We start from the raw sequence: 20,743 nt of genomic DNA, 5'->3' as shown, positions 1-20,743 counted from the left end.
ATACTTTGGTTCTGTCTTCACAAAGGAGGACACAAATATCATACCAGAAATGTTGGGGAACACAGGGCTTAGTGAGAGAGAGGAACTGAAGGAAATCAGTATTAGTAGAGAAATGGTGTTGGGGAAATTGATGGGATTGAAGGCCAATAAATCCCCAGGGCCTGATGGTCTGCATCCCAGAGTACTTAAGGAAGTGGCCCTAGAAATAGTGGATGCATTGGTGGTCATCTTCCAAGATTCTATAGGCTCTGGAACAGTTCCTACAGATTGGAGGGTCGCTAATGCAACCCCACTATTTAAAAAGGGAGGTAGAGAGAAAGCAGGGAAATATAGACCAGTCAGCCTGACGTCGGTAGTGGGGAAAATTCTAGAGTCCATTATCAAAGATTTTATAGCAGAGCACTTGGAGAACAGTGGTAGAATCGGACAGAGTCAGCATGGATTTACGAAAGGGAAATCATGCTTGACAAATCTACCAGAATTCTTCGAGGATATAACTAGTAGAGTTGATGAGGGGGAGCCAGTGGATGTGGTTTATTTGGACTTTCAGAAGGCTTGCGACAAGGTCCCACATAAGAGATTAGCATGTAAAATTAAAGTGCATGGGATTGAGGGTAGTTTAGATTAGAGATACAGCACTGAAACAGGCCCTTCGGCCCACCGAGTCTGTGCCGAACATCAACCACCCATTTATACTCATCCTACACTAATCCCATATTCCTACCAAACATCCCCACCTGTCCCTACCACCTACCTCTACTCGTGACAATTTATAATGGCCAATTTACCTATCAACCTGCAAGTCTTTTGGCTTGTGGGAGGAAACCGGAGCACCCGGAGAAAACCCACGCAGACACAGGGAGAACTTGCAAACTCCACACAGGCAGTACCCAGAATTGAACCTGGGTCGCTGGAGCTGTGAGGCTGCGGTGCTAACCACTGCACCACTGTGCCGTTCCTTTGTGTATTGCAATGGATAGAAAATTGGTTGGCGGACAGGAAACAAAGAGGAAGAATAAATGGGTCTTTTTCCGAATGGCAGGCAGTGACTAGTGGGGTACCGCAGGGGTCGGTGCTGGGACCCCAGCTATTCACAATATATATTAATGATTTAGATGAGGGAACTAAATGTAATATCTCCAAATTTGCAGATGGCGCAAAACTGGGTGAGAGGGTGAGTTGTGAGGAGGATGCAGAGAGGCTTCAGGGTGATTTGGACAAGTTGAGTGAGTGGGTAAATGTATGGCAGATGCAGTATAATGTGGATAAATGTGAGGTTATCCACTTTGGTAGCAAAAACAGGAAGGCAGATTATTATCTGAATGGCTTTTAACTGAGAGAGGGGAATATGCAGCGAGACCTGGGTGTTCTCATACACCAGTCGCTGAAGGTAAGCATGCAGGTGCAACAGGCGGTAAAAAAGGCAAATGGTATGTTGGCCTTCAAAGTGAGAGGATTCGAGTACAGGAGCAGGGATGTCTTGCTGCAATTATACAGGGCCTTGGTGAGGCCACACCTGGGATATTGTGTGCAGTTTTGGTCTCCTTATCTGAGGAAGGATGTTCTTGCTATATAGCGGGTGCAGCGAAGGTTTACCAGACTGATTCCTGGGATGGCAGGACTGATGTATGAGGAGAGATCGAGTCGGTTAGGATTATATTTGCTCCAGTTCAGAAGTGTGAGAGGGGATCTCATAGAAACCTATAAAATTCTAACAGGACTTGACAGGGTAGATGCAGGAAGGATGTTCCCGATCGTGGGGGAGTCCAGAACCAGGGGTCATCGTCCAAGATTACGGAGTCAACCTTTCAGGACTGAGATGAGGAGAAATTTCTTCACCCAGAGAGTGGTGAGCCTGTGGAATTCGCTACCACAGAAAGCAGCCGAGACTAAAACATTGTATGTTTTCAAGAAGGAGTTAGATATAGCTCTTGGGTCTCAAGGGATCAAAGGGTATGGGGCGAAAGCCGGAACAGGTTACTGAGATGGATGATCAGCCATGATCATAATGAATGGCGGCGCAGGCTCAAAGGGCCGAATGGCCTACTCCTGCTCCTATTTTCTGTGTTTCTATGACTGTGAAACAACTCCCAGTACAATCAGAATATAATCCCATGTACCTCACATAGTATCAGACTGTGAAATCACACCCAGTCCAATCAGAATATAATCCTATATACCTCACACAGTATCAGACTGTGAAATCACACCCAGTACAATCAGAATACAATCCCATGGACCTCACACAGTATCAGACTGTGAAATCACACCCAGTACAATCAGAATATAATCCCATATACCTCACACAGTATCAGACTGTGAAATCACACCCAGTACAATCAGAATACAATCCCATATACCTCACACAGTATCAGACTGTGAAATCACACCCAGTACAATCAGAATACAATCCCATGGACCTCACACAGTATCAGACTGTGAAATCACACCCAGTACAATCAGAATACAATCCCATATACCTCACACAGTATCAGACTGTGAAATCACACCCAGTACAATCAGAATACAATCCCATGGACCTCACACAGTATCAGACTGTGAAATCACACCCAGTACAATCAGAATATAATCCCATATACCTCACACAGTATCAGACTGTGAAATCACACCCAGTACAATCAGAATACAATCCCATGTACCTCACACTGTATCAGACTGTGAAATCACACCCAGTCCAATCAGAATATAATCCCATATACCTCACACAGTATCAGACTGTGAAATCACACCCAGTACAATCAGAATACAATCCCATGGACCTCACATTGTATCAGACTGTGACATCACACCCAGTACAATCAGAATATAATCCCATGGACCTCACATTGTATCAGCCTGTGACATCACACCCAGTACAATCAAAATATAATTCCATGTACCTCACTCTGTATCAGACTGTGAAATCACTCCCAGTACAATCAAAATATAATCCCATGTACCTCACACTGTATCAGACTGTGAAATCACACCCAGTACAATCAGAATATAATCCCATGTACCTCACACTGTATCAGACTGTGAAATCACACCCAGTCCAATCAGAATATAATCCCATGGACCTCACATTGTATCAGCCTGTGACATCACACCCAGTACAATCAAAATATAATTCCATGTACCTCACTCTGTATCAGACTGTGAAACCACGGCCAGTACAAATCGACTATAATGTCATGTACCTCACAGTGTACCAAACAGTGAGACTTTACCCCAGTACTATCAGAATATAATCCCACGTACCTCACACTGTATCACGTGCCGCACCCTCTATCAGACTGGGAAACCACTCCCAGTACAATCAGAATATAATCCCATGTACCTCACACTGCATCAGACTGTGAAATCACAACCAGTACAATCAGAATATAATCCCATGTACCTCACACTGCATCAGACTGTGAAATCACACCCAGTACAATCAGAATATAATCCAATGTACCTCACACTGCATCAGACTGTGAAATCACACCCAGTACAATCAGAATATAATCCCATGTACCTCACACTGTTTCAGACTGTGGGACCACAATCAGAATATAGTCCCATGTACTTCACACTGTACCACACTGTGAAATCACACCCAGTACAATCAGAATACAATCCCATATAACTCACATTGTATCAGACTGTGAAATCACACCCAGTACAATCAGAATACAATCCCATATACCTCACATTGTATCAGACTGTGAAAGCACACCCAGTACAATCAGAATACAATCCCATGTACCTCACACTGTATCAGACTGTGAAATCACACCCAGTACAATCAGATTACAATCCTATGTACCTCACATTGTATCAGACTGTGAAGTCACACCCAGTACAATCAGAATACAATCCCATGTACCTCACATTGTATCAGACTGTGAAATCACACCCACTGCCTTTCAGTGCAGCAGCTTTTTCGGGAGCAGCGTGTGAGCGAGTGAGCAGCTGGGAAAGTCCGTTTGAAAGTAAATTTAATTTCCTTTTGTTTTTCGGCGGAGGCCAGGGGGCTGCTGGGTAAGTAAAACACTATATATTTGAGCCGTTTCTGAACCCGAGACACCACACTTGTAGTGTCTCCCACCCGCCCTCCTCCTCTAACCAAAAAAAAGGACTCGGTGGGGTGTTTATAAGGTAAGGCTTTTTCGATTTCTCTGGTTTTATTGTGATTGGTAAAAACTTTTCGTTCCTTTTTCATTTAACTAAGTTTAAACTTAAGATTAAAAATGGCAGGAGATCTCAGACCCGTATCATGCTCCTCTTGCTCAATGTGGGAGCTCAGGGACATGGCTGATGACCCTGGCTCCTTCACGTGCAGGAAGTGTGTCCAGCTGCAGCTCTTGTTAGACCGCATGACGGCTCTCGAGCTGCGGATGGACTCACTTTGGAGCATGCGCGATGCTGAGGAGGTCGTGGATAGCACGTTTAGTGAATTGGTCACACCGCAGATTAGGATTGCTGAGGGAGAAAGGGAATGGGTGACCAAAAGGCAGAGAAAGAGCAGGAAGGCAGCGCAGGAGTCCCCTGCGGTCATCTCCCTCCAAAACAAGTATACCGTTTTGGATACTGTTGAGGGAGATGGCTCACCAGGGGAAGGCAGCAGTAGCCAGGTCCATGGCACCGTGGCTGGCTCTGCTGTTCCGAAGGGCGGGAAAAAGAGTGGAAGGGCTATAGTCGTAGGGGATTCGATTGTAAGGGGAGTAGATAGGCGGTTCTGTGGTCGAAAACGAGGCTCCCGAATGGTATGTTGCCTCCCAGGTGCACGGGTCAGGGACGTCTCAGATCGGCTGCAGAACATTCTAAAGGGGGAGGGTGAACAGCCAGTTGTCATTGTGCACATAGGCACTAATGATATAGGTAAAAAACGGGATGAGGTCCTACATGCAGAGTTTAGGGAGTTAGGAGCCAAGTTAAAAAGTAGGACCTCAAAGGTAGTAATCTCAGGATTACTACCAGTGCCACGTGATAGTCAGAGTAAAAATGAAAGAATAGTCAGGATGAATGCGTGGCTTGAGAGATGGTGCAGGAAGGAGGGGTTCAGATTTTTGGGACATTGGGACCGGTTCTGGGGGAGGTGGGACTATTACAAATTGGACGGTCTACACCTGGGCCGGACTGGAACCAATGTCCTTGGAGGTGCTTTTGCTAACGCTGTTGGGGAGGGTTTAAACTAATGTGGCAGGGGGATGGGAACCAATTGAGGTCAGTTGACAGTAAGGAGGTAGTAACAAAAGCCTGTAAGGAACTAGATAATGAAGTCAGTGTGACTAAGGGGAAGAGCAGGCAGGGAGCAGATGATGAATATAAAGGGACTGGTGGTCTGAGGTGCATTTGTTTTAATGCAAGAAGTGTAGTAGGTAAGGCAGATGAACTTAGGGCTTGGATTAGTACCTGGGAGTATGATGTTATTGCTATTACTGAGACTTGGTTGAGGGAAGGGCATGATTGGCAACTAAATATCCCAGGATATCGATGCTTCAGGCGGGATAGAGAGGGAGGTAAAAGGGGTGGAGGAGTTGCATTACTGGTCAAAGAGGATATCACAGCTGTGCTGAAGGAGGGCACTATGGAGGACTCGAGCAGTGAGGCAATATGGACAGAACTCAGAAATAGGAAGGGTGCGGTAACAATGTTGGGGCTGTACTACAGGCCTCCCAACAGCGAGCGTGAGATAGAGGTACAAATATGTAAACAGATTATGGAAAGATGTAGGAGCAACAGGGTGGTGGTGATAGGAGATTTTAATTTTCCCAACATTGACTGGGATTCGCTTAGTGTTAGAGGTCCAGATGGAGCAGAATTTGTAAGGAGCATCCAGGAGGGTTTTCTAGAGCAGTATGTAAATAGTCCAACTCGGGAAGGGGCCATACTGGACCTGGTGTTGGGGAATGAGCCCGGCCAGGTTGTTGAAGTTTCAGTAGGGGACTACTTTGGGAATAGTGATCACAATTCCGTAAGCTTTAAAATACTCATGGACAAAGACGAGAGTGGTCCAAAAGGGAGAGTGCTAAATTGGGGGAAGGCCAACTACACCAAAATTCGGCAGGAGCTGGGAAATGTAGATTGGGAGCAGCTGTTTGAAGGTAAATCCACATGTGATATGTGGGAGGCTTTTAAAGAGAGGTTGATTAGCGTGCAGGAGAGACATGTTCCTGTGAAAATGAGGGATAGAAATGGCAAGATTAGGGAACCATGGATGACAGGTGAAATTGTGAGACTAGCTAAGAGGAAAAAGGAAGCATACATAAGGTCTAGGCGGCTGATGAAAGACGAAGCTTTGAAAGAATATCGGGAATGTAGGACCAATCTGAAACGAGGAATTAAGAGGGCTAAAAGGGGTCATGAAATATCTTTAGCAAACAGGGTTAAGGAAAATCCCAAAGCCTTTTATTCATATATAAGGAGAAAGAGGGTAACTAGAGAAAGGATTGGCCCACTAAAGGACAAAGGAGGAATGTTATGCTTGGACTCAGAGAAAATGGGTGAGATTCTAAACGAGTACTTTGCATCGGTATTCACCGAGGAGAGGGACATAACGGATGTTGAGGTTAGGAACAGATGTTTGATTACTCTAGGTCAAGTCGGCATAAGGAGGGAGGAAGTGTTGGGTATTCTAAAGGGCATTAAGGTGGACAAGTCCCCAGGTCCGGATGGGATCTATCCCAGGTTACTGAGGGAAGCGAGAGAGGAAATAGCTGGGGCCTTAACAGATATCTTTGCAGCATCCTTAAACACGGGTGAGGTCCCGGAGGACTGGAGAATTGCTAATGTTGTTCCCTTGTTTAAGAAGGGTAGCAGGGATAATCCAGGTAATTATAGACCGGTGAGCCTGACGTCAGTGGTAGGGAAGCTGCTGGAGAAGATACTGAGGGATAGGATCTATTCCCATTTGGAAGAAAATGGGCTTATCAGTGATAGGCAACATGGTTTTGTGCAGGGAAGGTCATGTCTTACCAACTTAATAGAATTCTTTGAGGAAGTGACAAAGTTGATTGATGAGGGAAGGGCTGTCGATGTCATATACATGGACTTCAGTAAGGCGTTTGATAAGGTTCCCCATGGCAGGCTGATGGAGAAAGTGAAGGCGCTTGGGGTCCAAGGTGTACTAGCTAGATGGATAAAGAACTGGCTGGGCAACAGGAGACAGAGAGTAGCAGTAGAAGGGAGTTTCTCAAAATGGAGACGTGTGACCAGTGGTGTTCCACAGGGATCCGTGATGGGACCACTGTTGTTTGTGATATACATTAATGATTTGGAGGAAAGTATAGGTGGACTGATTAGCAAATTTGCAGACGACACTAAGATTGGTGGAGTAGCAGATAGTGAAGGGGACTGTCAGAGAATACAGCAGAATATAGATAGATTGGAGAGTTGGGCAGAGAAATGGCAGATGGAGTTCAATCAGGGCAAATGCGAGGTGATGCATTTTGGAAGATCCAATTCAAGAGTGAACTATACAGTAAATGGAAAAGTCCTGGGGAAAATTGATGTCCAGAGAGATTTGGGTGTTCAGGTCCACTGTTCCCTGAAGGTGGCAACGCAGGTAAATAGAGTGGTCAAGAAGGCATACGGCATGCTTTCCTTCATCGGACGGGGCATTGAGTACAAGAGTTGGCAGGTCATGTTACAGTTGTATAGGACTTTGGTTCGGCCACATTTGGAATACTGCGTACAGTTCTGGTCGCCACATTATCAAAAGGATGTGGATGCTTTGGAGAGGGTGCAGAGGAGGTTCACCAGGATGTTGCCTCGTATGGAGGGCGCTAGCTATGAAGAGAGGTTGAGCAGATTAGGATTATTTTCATTAGAAAGACGGAGGTTGAGGGGGGACCTGATTGAGGTGTACAAAATCATGAGAGGTATAGACAGGGTGGATAGCAAGAGGCTTTTTCCCAGAGTGGGGGTTTCAATTACTAGAGGACACGAGTTCAAAGTGAAAGGGGAAAAGTTTAGGGGGGATATGCGTGGAAAGTTCTTTACGCAGAGGGTGGTGGGCACCTGGAACGCATTGCCAGCGGAGGTGGTAGATGCGGGCACGATGGAGTCTTTTAAGATGTATCTAGACAGATACATGAATGGGCAGGAAGAAAAGAGATACAGAACCTTAGAAAATAGGCGACATGTTTAGAGAGAGGATCTGGATCGGCGCAGGCTTGGAGGGCCGAAGGGCCTGTTCCTGTGCTGTAATTATCTTTGTTCTTTAGTACAATCAGAATATAGTCTCATGTACCTCACATTGTATCAGACTGTGAAATCACACCCAGTACAATCAGAATGCAATCCCATATACCTCACATTGTATCAGACTGTGGGACCACAATCAGAATACAATCCCATATACCTCACATTGTATCAGACTGTGAAATCCTACCATTTGCAGTGAGGAAGTGCGAGTTGCGATTTGTGCTGACATCGTTTGTCACTGTGCAGATGTACAAGCCGCAGTCTGAGACATCCATGTCTTCAATAAACAGTGTGCTGTTATCAAATTCCAACCTGACATGTGAGCTGTTCAAGACTTCCTTGTAATCTTTCTGCCACCTGATGCTGTTTGCTTTTCCAATTTTCAGAACACAACTCAGCTCAACGCGAGTCAAAACATGTTCAGGATTCTGAACAATCCGTGGGGGCAAAAGCTGTTCTGTCAAAAAAGAAAGTCACAAAGGTTGTGAAATCCAAAGTACAGATATATTGACAGGTGTAGGGGAATGCAACAATTTGAAAATTAACTCTATATGACATGCAGACTAAAATTAACTATTCCAACGAAGGACTACACAAAACACACAGATGTGATGTGAGAAAGACAGCAGTCACCACTCAGTATTTCCCAGCTGCTTGTCCTAAAAACACAGCTGGTGAGCATGATCCCAATTGGCTCCACTTATATTCCTAACTTTTCAATTCTAATTTCATGGGGTGATGTGTTTGCATGGATAGAGGATTTGCAAACAAACAGAAAGTTGGGATAAATGGGTCATTTTCAGGTTGGTAAACTGTAACTAGTGGAGTGCCACAGGGATCAGTGCTGGGGTCTCAACTATTTACCATTGATATTAATGCTTGGATGAAGGGATTGAGTGTATTGTAACCAAACTTTCTGACGATACTAAGAGAGGTAGGAAAGCAATTTGTGAGGAGGCCAACAACAAATTATATTTATATGGCGTCTTTCACATTATAAAACATCCCAAGGTGCTTCACAGGAGCATTCTAAAACAAAATATGACACCCACTCACAAAAGGAGATATTAGGTCAGTTGACCAAAAGCTTGGTCATAGAGGTAGGTTTTAAGGAGTGTCTTAAAGGAGGAAAGCAAGGTAGAGAGGCAGAGGTGTAGGGAGGGAATTCCAGAGCTCAGGGCCCAGGCAACTGAAGGCACAGCCGCCAATGGTGGAGCGATTAAAATCAGGGAGGTTCAAGAGGCTGGAATTAGAGGTGCACAGAGATCTCAGAGGGTTGTTGGTCTGGAAGAGATTACAGAGATAAGGAGGGGTGAGGACATGGAGGGATTCGAAAACACAGAGGACACAGAGAGGCTGCAAAGAAATGTCGATAGGTTCAGCGAGTGGGCACAAATTTGGCAGATGGGGTATAATGTGGTAAAATGTGAGGCTGTCCACTTTGGCAGGAAAAATATAAAAGCAGATTATTATTTACATGGAGAGAGACTGCAGAATGCTGCGGTGCAGAGGGATCTGGATGTCCTTGTTCATAAATCACAAAAAGTCAGCATGCAGGTACAACAAGTAATTAGGAAGGCAAATGTTGGTCTTTATTACAAGGGGAAGGAGTATAAAAGTAGGGAAGTCTTGCAACAACTGTACAGGGCATTGACGAGACTACACCAGTTTGTCTCCTTAATTAACGAGGGATATACTGGCATTGGAAGCAGTTCAGAGAAGGTTCACACAGCTGATTCCTGGGAGTTCAGAAGAATGAGAGGTGATCTTATTAAAACCTATAAGATCCTGAGGGGGCTTGAGAGGGTAGATGCTGAGATGATGTTTCCCCATGTGGGGGAATCTAGAACTAGGAGGTACAGTTTCAGAATAAGGGGTCTCCCATTTAAGATGGATCTGGAACGGCATGGTCTGATTAGGGATAGTCAGCAATCCTTTGTGCGTGGGAAATCATGTCTCAAGAATTTGATTGAGTTTTTCGAGGAGGTGACCAAGAGGATTGACAAGGGCAGGGCGACGGACGTTGTCTTCATCGACTTTAGCAAGGCCTTTGACAAGGTCCCGCATGGTCGGCTGGTCCAGAAGGTTCGAACACATGGGATCCAGTGTAAGCTAGCAAATTGGATACAAAATTGGCTTGGTGATAGGAGGCAGAGGGTGGTAGTGGAGGGTTGTTTTTCAGATTGGAGGCCGGTGACCAGTGGTGTGCCGCAGGGATCGGTGCTGGACCCTCTGTTGTTTGCCATATATATTGACTTGGATGTGAATGTCAGGGGCATGATTAGTAGGTTTGCAGATGACACCAAAATTGGTGGTAGAGTGGACAGGGATGAAGGTTGTCTAAGGTTACAACAGAATATAGATAAACTGGGAAAGTGGTCAAGGGATTGGCAAATGGAATTTAACACAGACAAGTGTGAAGTGATACATTTTGGGAAGTTAAACCAGGGCAGGACATATACAGTGAATGGCAGGGCCCTGGAGTGTGTTGTTGAGCAGAGAGACCTTGGGATGAAAGTACATAGTTCCCTGAAAGTGGCAGCACAGGTCGACAGGGTGGTGAAGAAGGCGTATGGCATGCTTGCCTTCAACGGCCGAGGCATTGAGTACAAGAGTTGGGACGTCATGTTACAGTTGTACATAACGTTGGTTAGGCCGCATTTGGAGTATTGTGTGCAGTTCTGGTCGACGCACTATTTTTAAAAAAAATTTATTTATTATTTATTTATTTTATTTTTTTATTTTATTTTATTTTATTTTTTATTTTATTTAGAGATACAGCACTGAAACAGGCCCTTCGGCCCACCGAGTCTGTGCTGACCAGCAACCACCCATTTATACTAATCCTACATGAACCCCATATTCTCTACCACATCCCCATAATTCTCCTGCCACCTGCCTACACTGGGGGCAATTTACAACAGCCAATTTACCTATCAACCTGCAAGTCATTGGCTGTGGGAGGAAACCGGAGCACCCGGTGGAAACCCACGCAGACACAGGGAGAACTTGCAAACTCCGCACAGGCAGTACCCAGAACCGAACCCAGGTTGCTGGAGCTGTGAGGCTGCGGTGCTAACCATTGCCGCCTGCAGGAAAGATGTGATTAAGCTAGAGAGGGTGTAGAAAAGATTCACCAGAATGCTGCTTGGTTTGGAGTTATAAATCGAGATTGGATAGGCTGGGTCTGTTTTCCCTGGGGCGAAGGAGGCTGAGAGGGGACATGATGGAGGTATATAAAATGAGAGGCATAGATAGGGTAGATAGCCAGAGTCTGTTTCCCATGGTAGGGGTGACTAAAACTAGAGGGCATAGATTTAAGGTGAGAAGGAGGAGGTTTAAAGGGGATCAAAGGGGTAAATTTTTCACACAAAGAATAGTGGGTATCTGGAATGAGCTGCCTGAGGAGGTGGTGGAGACAGGAACAGTAGCCACATTTAAGAGGCATCCGGACAGGTACTTGAATGAGCAAGGCATAGAGGGATATGGAATTAATGAAGGCAGGTGGGATTAGTATGGATAGGCATTATGGTTGGCATGGACGCGGTGGGCCGAAGGGCCTGTTTCTATGCTGTATGACTCTATGAGGAGGAATTTCTTCTCTCTGAGGGTGGTTAGTGTTTGGAATTCTCTTCCCCAGCCAGCAGTGGAGGCTGGGTCATTGAACATACTCCAGGTTGAGTAAGACAGATTTTCGAGCTGCAAGGGAGTCAAGGATTATGGGGGTCAGGCAGGAAAGTGGAGTTGAGACCACAATCAGATCAGTCTTATTAAATGGTGGAGCAGGCTTGAGGGGCCGAATGGCCTACTCCTGCTCCTATATCTTAAGTTCTTATGTTAATTAAATATAAGAATAGATTACATTTTGGTAATAAGTCATGTATTGTGACTAGCAATCCATTGACATTTACCTTGAATGTCCAGTTCTACGTAGGTAATCTCATCACCCTTCTCAAGTTTTGAGGTTGCAACTGGATTTAAAACCACTTCATAAATTCCACTGTCTTTCACCTGTAAATTCTGCATGAGCAGAGACCCAGTGGACACGTCAAACTGTGTTCGGTGTCTGTAATAGGGGCTGATATGAAGAACTTGAGATGAATAATGGACAATTCCAGTGCGTACTTTAGAGTTGATATAGGTCCACGAAACTACTTCTTGCTTTTTGGGTTGATATCCAAAAAGCAGAACAGAAGATTTCACTTTGCGGATTATGTAGATTGCTTGGTTCAAACTGTTCACTTTTACAGCATCTGGAAGGTAGAAATTAGTTAAGGTTAGCACAGCTGTTTTTCAGTAGAGTGCTTGGCTGCTGTAATCCGACTGGTCCATACATGGGAGTAAAATGGTGGAAGGTGGACAGAATACCAAATCACAAGAACATTAACATTTCCACTAGTTAGATGACAGTCAAGGCAGAAATTTTCAATATCAAGTATCAGGTGAAAAATGATCATAGCTCTTATTGATGAAGAATCCCACTCAGCAGTGTTGACATCATTGATGCTGTGTGTTGCAGGCTCAATGAAGCAGACACTCTCCTTGTCACACTACACAGGCCACCAAAGCCAGTGGAGGATTGCGGATCCAGTGAGTATAGCACGGGGTGGAGAGAGATAGTACAGTGGGGCAGGAGAGAGAGAGACAACACTGTTTTGAGGGAGTGAGAGCATAGACGAGGGAGAGAAAGCACAGCTGAGAGCAAGAGCACAGCGGCGGAGGTGGGGGGGGTATGGATGTGTGCAGAGAGAGAGAGTACAGGAAGGGGACAGAAAGGGAGGGAGGGAGTGCAGCGAAGGTTCACTAGACTGATTCCTGGGTTGGCAGGACTGACGTATGAAGAGAGATTGGGTCGATTGGGTTTGTATTCACTAGAGTTTAGAAGAATGAGAGGGGATCTCACAGAAACCTACAAAATACTAACAGGACTGGACAGACTAGATACAGGATGTTCCCGATGGCGGGGGAGTCCAGGACCAGGGGTCACAGTCTAAAGATAAGGGGTAAGCCATTTAGGACTGAGATGAGGGATTTCTTCACCCGGACAGTGGTGAACCTGTGGAATTCTCAACCACAGAAAGCAGTTGAGGCCAAATCATTAAATATATTCAAGAAAGAGATAGATATAATTCTTAGGGCTAATGGGATCAAGAGATATGGGGAGAAAGCGGGAACAGGGTACTGAGTTTGGATGATCAGCCATGATCGTATTGAATGGTGGTGCAGGCTCGAAGGGCCGAATGGCCTACTCTTGCGCCTATTTTCTATGTTTCTATGACAGAACGAGAGAGAGAGCATAGTGGGGGTGGAGAGGGAGAGCACAGCAGTGGGGGGGCGGCGCGCGGGGAGAGGGAGAGCACAGCGGGGGAGAGAAATGGAGAGCATAGCAGGGGGGGAGAGAAAGAGAGAGCACAGCGGGGTGGAGAGGGAGAGCACTGCAGGGAGAGAGAGAGAGAGAGCACAGCAGTGGTGTGAGAGAAGGAGAACACAGCGGGGCGGGGAGAGGAAGACAGCACACAGCAGGGGAGGAACAAGAGAGAGCACAGCGGGGGGAGAGAGAGAGAGAGAGAGAGAGAGAGATAGAGAGGTGGAGAGCACAGCAGGGGGGAGAGAGGTAGCACAGTGGGGGGGGGGAAAGAGAGAGAGAGGGAGAGCACAGCAGGGGGAAGAGAGAGAGAGAGAGAGCACAGCAGGGGGGAGAGAGAGAGCACAGTGGGGGGGGGGGGAAAGAGAGAGAGAGAGGGAGAGCACAGCAGGGGGGAAAGAGGTAGCACAGTGGGAGGGGGAAGAGAGAGAATTAGAATTAGAATATTACAGCGCAGTACAGGCCCTTCGGCCCTCGATGTTGCGCCGACCTGTGAAACCATCTGACCTACACTATTCCATTTTCATCCATATGTCTATCCAATGACCACTTAAATGCCCTTAAAGTTGGCGAGTCTACTACTGTTGCAGGCAGGGCGTTCCACACCCCTACTACTCTCTGAGTAAAGAAACTACCTCTGACATCTGTCCTATAATCTATCACCCCTCAACTTAAAGCTATGTCCCCTCGTGTTTGCCATCACCATCCGAGGAAAAAGACTCTCACTATCCACCCTATCCAACCCTCTGATTATCTTATATGTCTCTATTAAGTCACCTCTCCTCCTCCTTCTCTCCAACGAAAACAACCTCAAGTCCCTCAGCCTTTCCTCGTAAGACCTTCCCTCCATACCAGGCAACATCCTAGTAAATCTCCTCTGCACCCTTTCCACAGCTTCCACATCCTTCCTATAATGCGGTGACCAGAACTGCACGCAATACTCAAGGTGCGGTCTCACCAGAGTTTTGTACAGCTGCAGCATGACCTCGTGGCTCCGAAACTCGATCCCCCTACTAATAAAAGCTAACACACCATATGCCTTCTTAACAGCCCTATTAACCTGGGTAGCAACTTTCAGGGATTTATGTACCTGGACACCAAGATCTCTCTGTTCATCTACACTACCAAGAATCTTCCCATTAGCCCAGTACTCTGCATTCCTGTTACTCCTTCCAAAGTGAATCACCTCGCACTTTTCCGCATTAAACTCCATTTGCCATCTCTCAGCCCAGCTCTGCAGCCTATCTATGTCCCTCTGTACCCTACAACACCCTTCGGCACTATCCACAACTCCACCGACCTTAGTGTCATCTGCAAATTTACTAACCCACCCTTCTGCACCCTCTTCCAGGTCATTTATAAAAATGACAAACAGCAGTGGCCCCAAAACAGATCCTTGCGGTACACCACTAGTAACTAAACTCCAGGATGAACATTTGCCATCAACCACCACCCTCTGTCTTCTTTCAGCTAGCCAATTTCTTATCCAAAGCTCTAAATCACTTTCAACCCCATACTTCCGTTTTTTCTGCAATAGCCTACCGTGGGGAACCTTCTCAAACGCCTTACTGAAATCCATATACACCACATCCACTGCTTTACCCTCATCCACCTGTTTGGTCACCTTCTCGAAAAACTCTAAGGTTTGTGAGGCACGACCTACCCGTCACAAAACCGTGCTGACTATCGCTAATGAACTTATTCTTTTCAAGATGATTATAAATCCTGTCTCTTATAACCTTTTCCAACATTTTACCCACAACCGAAGTAAGGCTCACAGGTCTATAATTACCAGGGCTGTCTCTACTCCCCTTCTTGAACAAGGGGACAACATTTGCTATCCTCCAGTCTTCCGGCACTATTCCTGTCGACAATGATGACATAAAGATCAAGGACAAAGGCTCTGCAATCTCCTCCCTGGCTTCCCAGAGAATCCTAGGATAAATCCCATCTGGCCCAGGGGACTTATCTATTTTCACACTTTCCAAAATTGCGAACACCTCCTCCTTGTGAACCTCAATCCCATCTAGCCTAGTAGCCTGAATCTCAGTATTCTCGACAACATTTTCTTTTTCTACTGTAAATACTGACGCAAAATATTCATTTAACACTTCCCCTACCTCCTCTGATTCCACACACAACTTCCCACTACTATCCTTGATTGGCCCTAACCTATCTCTAGTCATTCTTTTATTCCTGATATACCTATAGAAAGCATGAGGGTTTTCCTTGATCCGATCCGCCAATGACTTCTCGTGTCCTCTCCTTGCTCTTCTTATCTCTCCCTTTAGATCCTTCCTGGCTAGCTTGTAACTCTCAAGCGCCCTAACTGAGCCTTCACGTCTCATCCTAACATAAGCCTTCTTCTTCCTCTTGACAAGCGCTTCAACTTCTTTAGTAAACCACGGCTCCCTCGCTCGACAACTTCCTCCCTGCCTGACAGATACATACTTATCAAGGACACGCAGTAGCTGCTCCTTGAATAAGCTCCACATTTCGATTGTGCCCATCCCCTGCAGTTTCCTTCCCCATCCTACGCATCCTAAATCTTGCCTAATCGCATCATAATTTCCTTTCCCCCAGCTATAATTTTTGCCCTGCGGTATATACCTGTCCCTGCCCATCGCTAAGGTAAACCTAACCGAATTGTGATCACTATCACCAAAGTGCTCACCTACATCAAAATCTAACACCTGGCCGGGTTCATTACCCAGTACCAAATCCAATATGGCATCGCCCCTGGTTGGCCTGTCTACATACTGTGTCAGAAAACCCTCCTGCACACACTGGACAAAAACAGACCCATCTAAAGTACTCGAACTATAGTATTTCCAGTCCAGAGAGAGGGAGAGCACAGCGGAGGGAGGGAGAGAGAGAGAACATAGCGGAGGAAGGAGAGAGAGAGAGCACAGCAGGGGGGAGAGAGAGAGAGAGAGCACAGCAGGGGGGAGAGAGAGAGAGAGAGCACAGCATGGGGAGAGAGAGAGAGAGAGAGCACAGCATGGGGGAGAGAGAGAGAGAGAGAGCACAGCAGGGGGAGAGAGAGAGAGAGAGAGAGAGAGAGAGAGAGCACAGCAGGGGGGAGAGAGAGAGAGGGAGCACAGCAGGGGGGAGAGAGAGAGAGAGAGAGAGCACAGCAGGGGGGAGGGAGAGAGAGAGAGAGAGAGAGAGAGAGAGAGAGCACAGCAAAGGGGAGAGAGAGAGAGAGAGAGAGCACAGCAGGGGGGAGAGAGAGAGAGAGAGAGAGCACAGCAGGGGGAGAGAGAGAGAGAGAGAGAGAGCACAGCAGGGGGGAGAGAGAGAGAGAGAGAGAGAGCACAGCAGGGGGGAGAGAGAGAGAGAGAGAGCACAGCAGGGGGGAGAGAGAGAGAGAGAGAGAGCACAGCAGCGGAGAGAGAGAGAGAGAGAGCACAGCAGGGGGGAGAGAGAGAGAGAGAGCACAGCAGGGGGGAGAGAGAGAGAGCACAGCAAGGGGGAGAGAGAGAGAGAGAGAGAGAGAGAGCACAGCAGGGGGGAGAGAGAGAGAGAGAGAGAGAGAGCACAGCAGGGGAGAGAGAGAGAGAGAGAGAGAGAGAGAGAGCACAGCAGGGGGGAGAGAGAGAGAGAGCGAGCACAGCAGGGGGGGGAGAGAGAGAGAGAGAGAGAGAAAGAGAGCACAGCAGGGGGGGGAAGAGAGAGAGAGAGAGCACAGCAGGAGGGAAAGAGGTAGCACAGTGGGAGGGGGAAGAGAGAGAGAGGGAGCACAGTGGGGGGAGAGAGAGAGCACAGCGGGGGGAGGGAGAGAGAGAGAACATAGCGGAGGAAGGAGAGAGAGAGAGCACAGCGGGAGGAGAGAGAGAGAGCTGCAGTGGCGGGGGGAGAGAGAGAGAGCATCAGCGGCAGGGGGAGAGAGAGAGAGCACAGCGGGGGGGAGAGAGAGAGAGCACAGCGGGGGGGAGAGAGAGAGAGCACAGCGGGGGGGAGAGAGAGAGCACAGCGGGGGGAGAGAGAGAGAGCACAGCGGGGGGAGAGAGAGAGAGCACAGCGGGGGGGAGAGAGAGAGCACAGCGGGGGGGAGAGAGAGAGCACAGCGGGGGGGAGAGAGAGAGCACAGCGGGGGGGAGAGAGAGAGCACAGCGGGGGGGAGAGAGAGAGCACAGCGGGGGGGAGAGAGAGAGCACAGCGGGGGGGAGAGAGAGAGCACAGCGGGGGGGAGAGAGAGAGCACAGCGGGGGGGAGAGAGAGAGCACAGCGGGGGGGAGAGAGAGAGCACAGCGGGGGGGAGAGAGAGAGCACAGCGGGGGGGAGAGAGAGAGCACAGCGGGGGGAGAGAGAGAGCACAGCGGGGGGGAGAGAGAGAGCACAGCGGGGGGGAGAGAGAGAGCACAGCGGGGGGGAGAGAGAGAGCACAGCGGGGGGGAGAGAGAGAGCACAGCGGGGGGGAGAGAGAGAGCACAGCGGGGGGGAGAGAGAGAGCACAGCGGGGGGGAGAGAGAGAGCACAGCGGGGGGGAGAGAGAGAGCACAGCGGGGGGGAGAGAGAGAGCACAGCGGGGGGGAGAGAGAGAGCACAGCGGGGGGGAGAGAGAGAGCACAGCGGGGGGGAGAGAGAGAGCACAGCGGGGGGGAGAGAGAGAGCTCAGCGGGGGGGAGAGAGAGAGCACAGCGGGGGGGAGAGAGAGAGCACAGCGGGGGGGGAGAGAGAGCACAGCGGGGGGGGAGAGAGAGCACAGCGGGGGGGGAGAGAGAGCACAGCGGGGGGGGAGAGAGAGCACAGCGGGGGGGGAGAGAGAGAGCACAGCGGGGGGGAGAGAGAGAGAGAGAGAGCACAGCAGGGGGGAGAGAGAGAGAGAGAGAGAGAGAGAGAGAGAGAGAGAGAGAGAGAGAGAGAGCACAGCAAAGGGGAGAGAGAGAGAGAGAGAGCACAGCAGGGGGGAGAGAGAGAGAGAGAGAGAGCACAGCAGGGGGGAGAGAGAGAGAGAGAGCACAGCAGGGGGGAGTGAGAGAGAGAGAGAGAGAGAGCACAGCAGGGGGGAGAGAGAGAGAGAGAGAGAGAGAGAGCACAGCAGGGGGGAGAGAGAGAGAGAGAGAGAGAGCACAGCAGGGGGGAGAGAGAGAGAGCACAGCAGGGGAGAGAGAGAGAGAGAGAGAGAGCACAGCAGGGGGGAGAGAGAGAGAGAGAGCACAGCAGGGGGGAGAGAGAGAGAGCACAGCAGGGGGGAGAGAGAGAGAGAGAGAGAGAGAAAGAGAGCACAGCAGGGGGGAGAGAGAGAGAGAGAGAGAGCACAGCAGGGGAGAGAGAGAGAGAGAGAGAGAGAGAGAGCACAGCAGGGGGGAGAGAGAGAGAGAGCGAGCACAGCAGGGGGGGGAGAGAGAGAGAGAGAAAGAGAGCACAGCAGGGGGGAGAGAGAGAGAGAGAGAGCACAGCAGGAGGGAAAGAGGTAGCACAGTGGGAGGGGGAAGAGAGAGAGAGAGGGAGCACAGTGGGGGGAGAGAGAGAGCACAGCGGGGGGAGGGAGAGAGAGAGAACATAGCGGAGGAAGGAGAGAGAGAGAGCACAGCGGGAGGAGAGAGAGAGAGCTACAGTGGCGGGGGGAGAGAGAGAGAGCATCAGCGGCGGGGGGAGAGAGAGAGAGCATCAGCGGGGGGAGAGAGAGAGAGCACAGCGGGGAGGAGAGAGAGAGAGCACAGCGGGGGGAGAGAGAGAGAGCACAGCGGGGGGAGAGAGAGAGAGCACAGCGGGGGGAGAGAGAGAGAGCACAGCGGGGGGAGAGAGAGAGAGCACAGCGGGGGGAGAGAGAGAGAGCACAGCGGGGGGAGAGAGAGAGAGCACAGCGGGGGGAGAGAGGGAGAGCACAGCGGGGGGAGAGAGGGAGAGCACAGCGGGGGGAGAGAGGGAGAGCACAGCGGGGGGAGAGAGGGAGAGCACAGCGGGGGGAGAGAGGGAGAGCACAGCGGGGGGAGAGAGAGAGAGCACAGCGGGGGGGAGAGAGAGCACAGCGGGGGGGAGAGAGAGCACAGCGGGGGGGAGAGAGAGCACAGCGGGGGGGAGAGAGAGCACAGCGGGGGGGAGAGAGAGCACAGCGGGGGGGAGAGAGAGCACAGCGGGGGGGAGAGAGAGCACAGCGGGGGGGGAGAGAGAGCACAGCGGGGGGGAGAGAGAGCACAGCGGGGGGGAGAGAGAGCACAGCGGGGGGGAGAGAGAGCACAGCGGGGGGGAGAGAGAGCACAGCGGGGGGGAGAGAGAGCACAGCGGGGGGGAGAGAGAGCACAGCGGGGGGGAGAGAGAGCACAGCGGGGGGGAGAGAGAGCACAGCGGGGGGGAGAGAGAGCACAGCGGGGGGGAGAGAGAGCACAGCGGGGGGGAGAGAGAGCACAGCGGGGGGGAGAGAGAGCACAGCGGGGGGGAGAGAGAGCACAGCGGGGGGGAGAGAGAGCACAGCGGGGGGGAGAGAGAGCACAGCGGGGGGGAGAGAGAGCACAGCGGGGGGGGAGAGAGAGCACAGCGGGGGGGAGAGAGAGCACAGCGGGGGGGAGAGAGAGCACAGCGGGGGGAGAGGGAGAGCACAGCGGGGGGGAGAGAGAGAGCAAAGCGGGGGGGAGAGAGCAAAGCGGGGGGGAGAGAGAGAGCACAGCGGGGAGAGAGAGAGAGCGCACAGCGGGGGGAGAGAGAGAGCGCACAGCGGGGGGAGAGAGAGAGAGCTACAGTGGCGGGGGCAAGAGAGAGAGAGCTACAGTGATGGGGGGAGAGAGAGAGAGCTACAGTGACGGGGGGAGAGAGAGAGAGAGCTACAGCGGCGGGGAGAGAGAGAGAAAGAAAGCCCAGCGGAGGGGGGGGAGAGAGCACAGCGGGGGGGGAGAGAGAGAGAGAGAGAACATAGAGGAGGAAGGAGAGAGAGAGAGCTACAGTTGCGGGGGGAGAGAGAGAGAGCTACAGCGGCGGGGGGAGAGAGAGAAAGAAAGCACAGCGAAGGGGGGGAGAGAGCACAGTGGGGGGGGGGCAGAAAAAGAGAGAGAGAGCGAGCAAAGCAGGGAGGAAAGTGAGGGAGCCCAGCAGCGTGGAGAGTGAGAGCACAGTGGAGTTGTAGGGGCTGGAGGAGGTTACAGAGATAGGGTGGGTTGTTGGGACTAGGACCATAGGAGCAGGAGTAGGCCCATTCTCACTCTCTACACATTCACTTTACTTACTCTTTTCCTTTATAAATAC

At 49.7% G+C, this 20,743-nt stretch overlaps 1 protein-coding gene across 1 annotated transcript in view; it reads right to left on the bottom strand.

Moving 5' to 3' along the window:
• The window catches only part of LOC137345904 (carcinoembryonic antigen-related cell adhesion molecule 21-like), a 276,795-nt gene that overhangs the window by 197,963 nt on the left and 58,089 nt on the right, over nt 1-20,743 (bottom strand). The window contains exons 3-4 of the mRNA XM_068009146.1: nt 12,105-12,446; nt 8,381-8,650 (exon numbers count right to left, since the gene is read on the bottom strand). Coding sequence (XP_067865247.1) covers nt 8,381-8,650; nt 12,105-12,446 — 612 coding nt within the window. The remainder of the gene's footprint in view (nt 1-8,380; nt 8,651-12,104; nt 12,447-20,743) is intronic.

The sequence above is a fragment of the Heterodontus francisci genome, chromosome 29, assembly GCF_036365525.1.
Source record: "Heterodontus francisci isolate sHetFra1 chromosome 29, sHetFra1.hap1, whole genome shotgun sequence".
Lineage (NCBI taxonomy): Eukaryota > Metazoa > Chordata > Chondrichthyes > Heterodontiformes > Heterodontidae > Heterodontus > Heterodontus francisci.
Note: the sequence above shows the minus strand (reverse complement) of the source record. Positions and strands in the feature narration are given on the sequence as shown.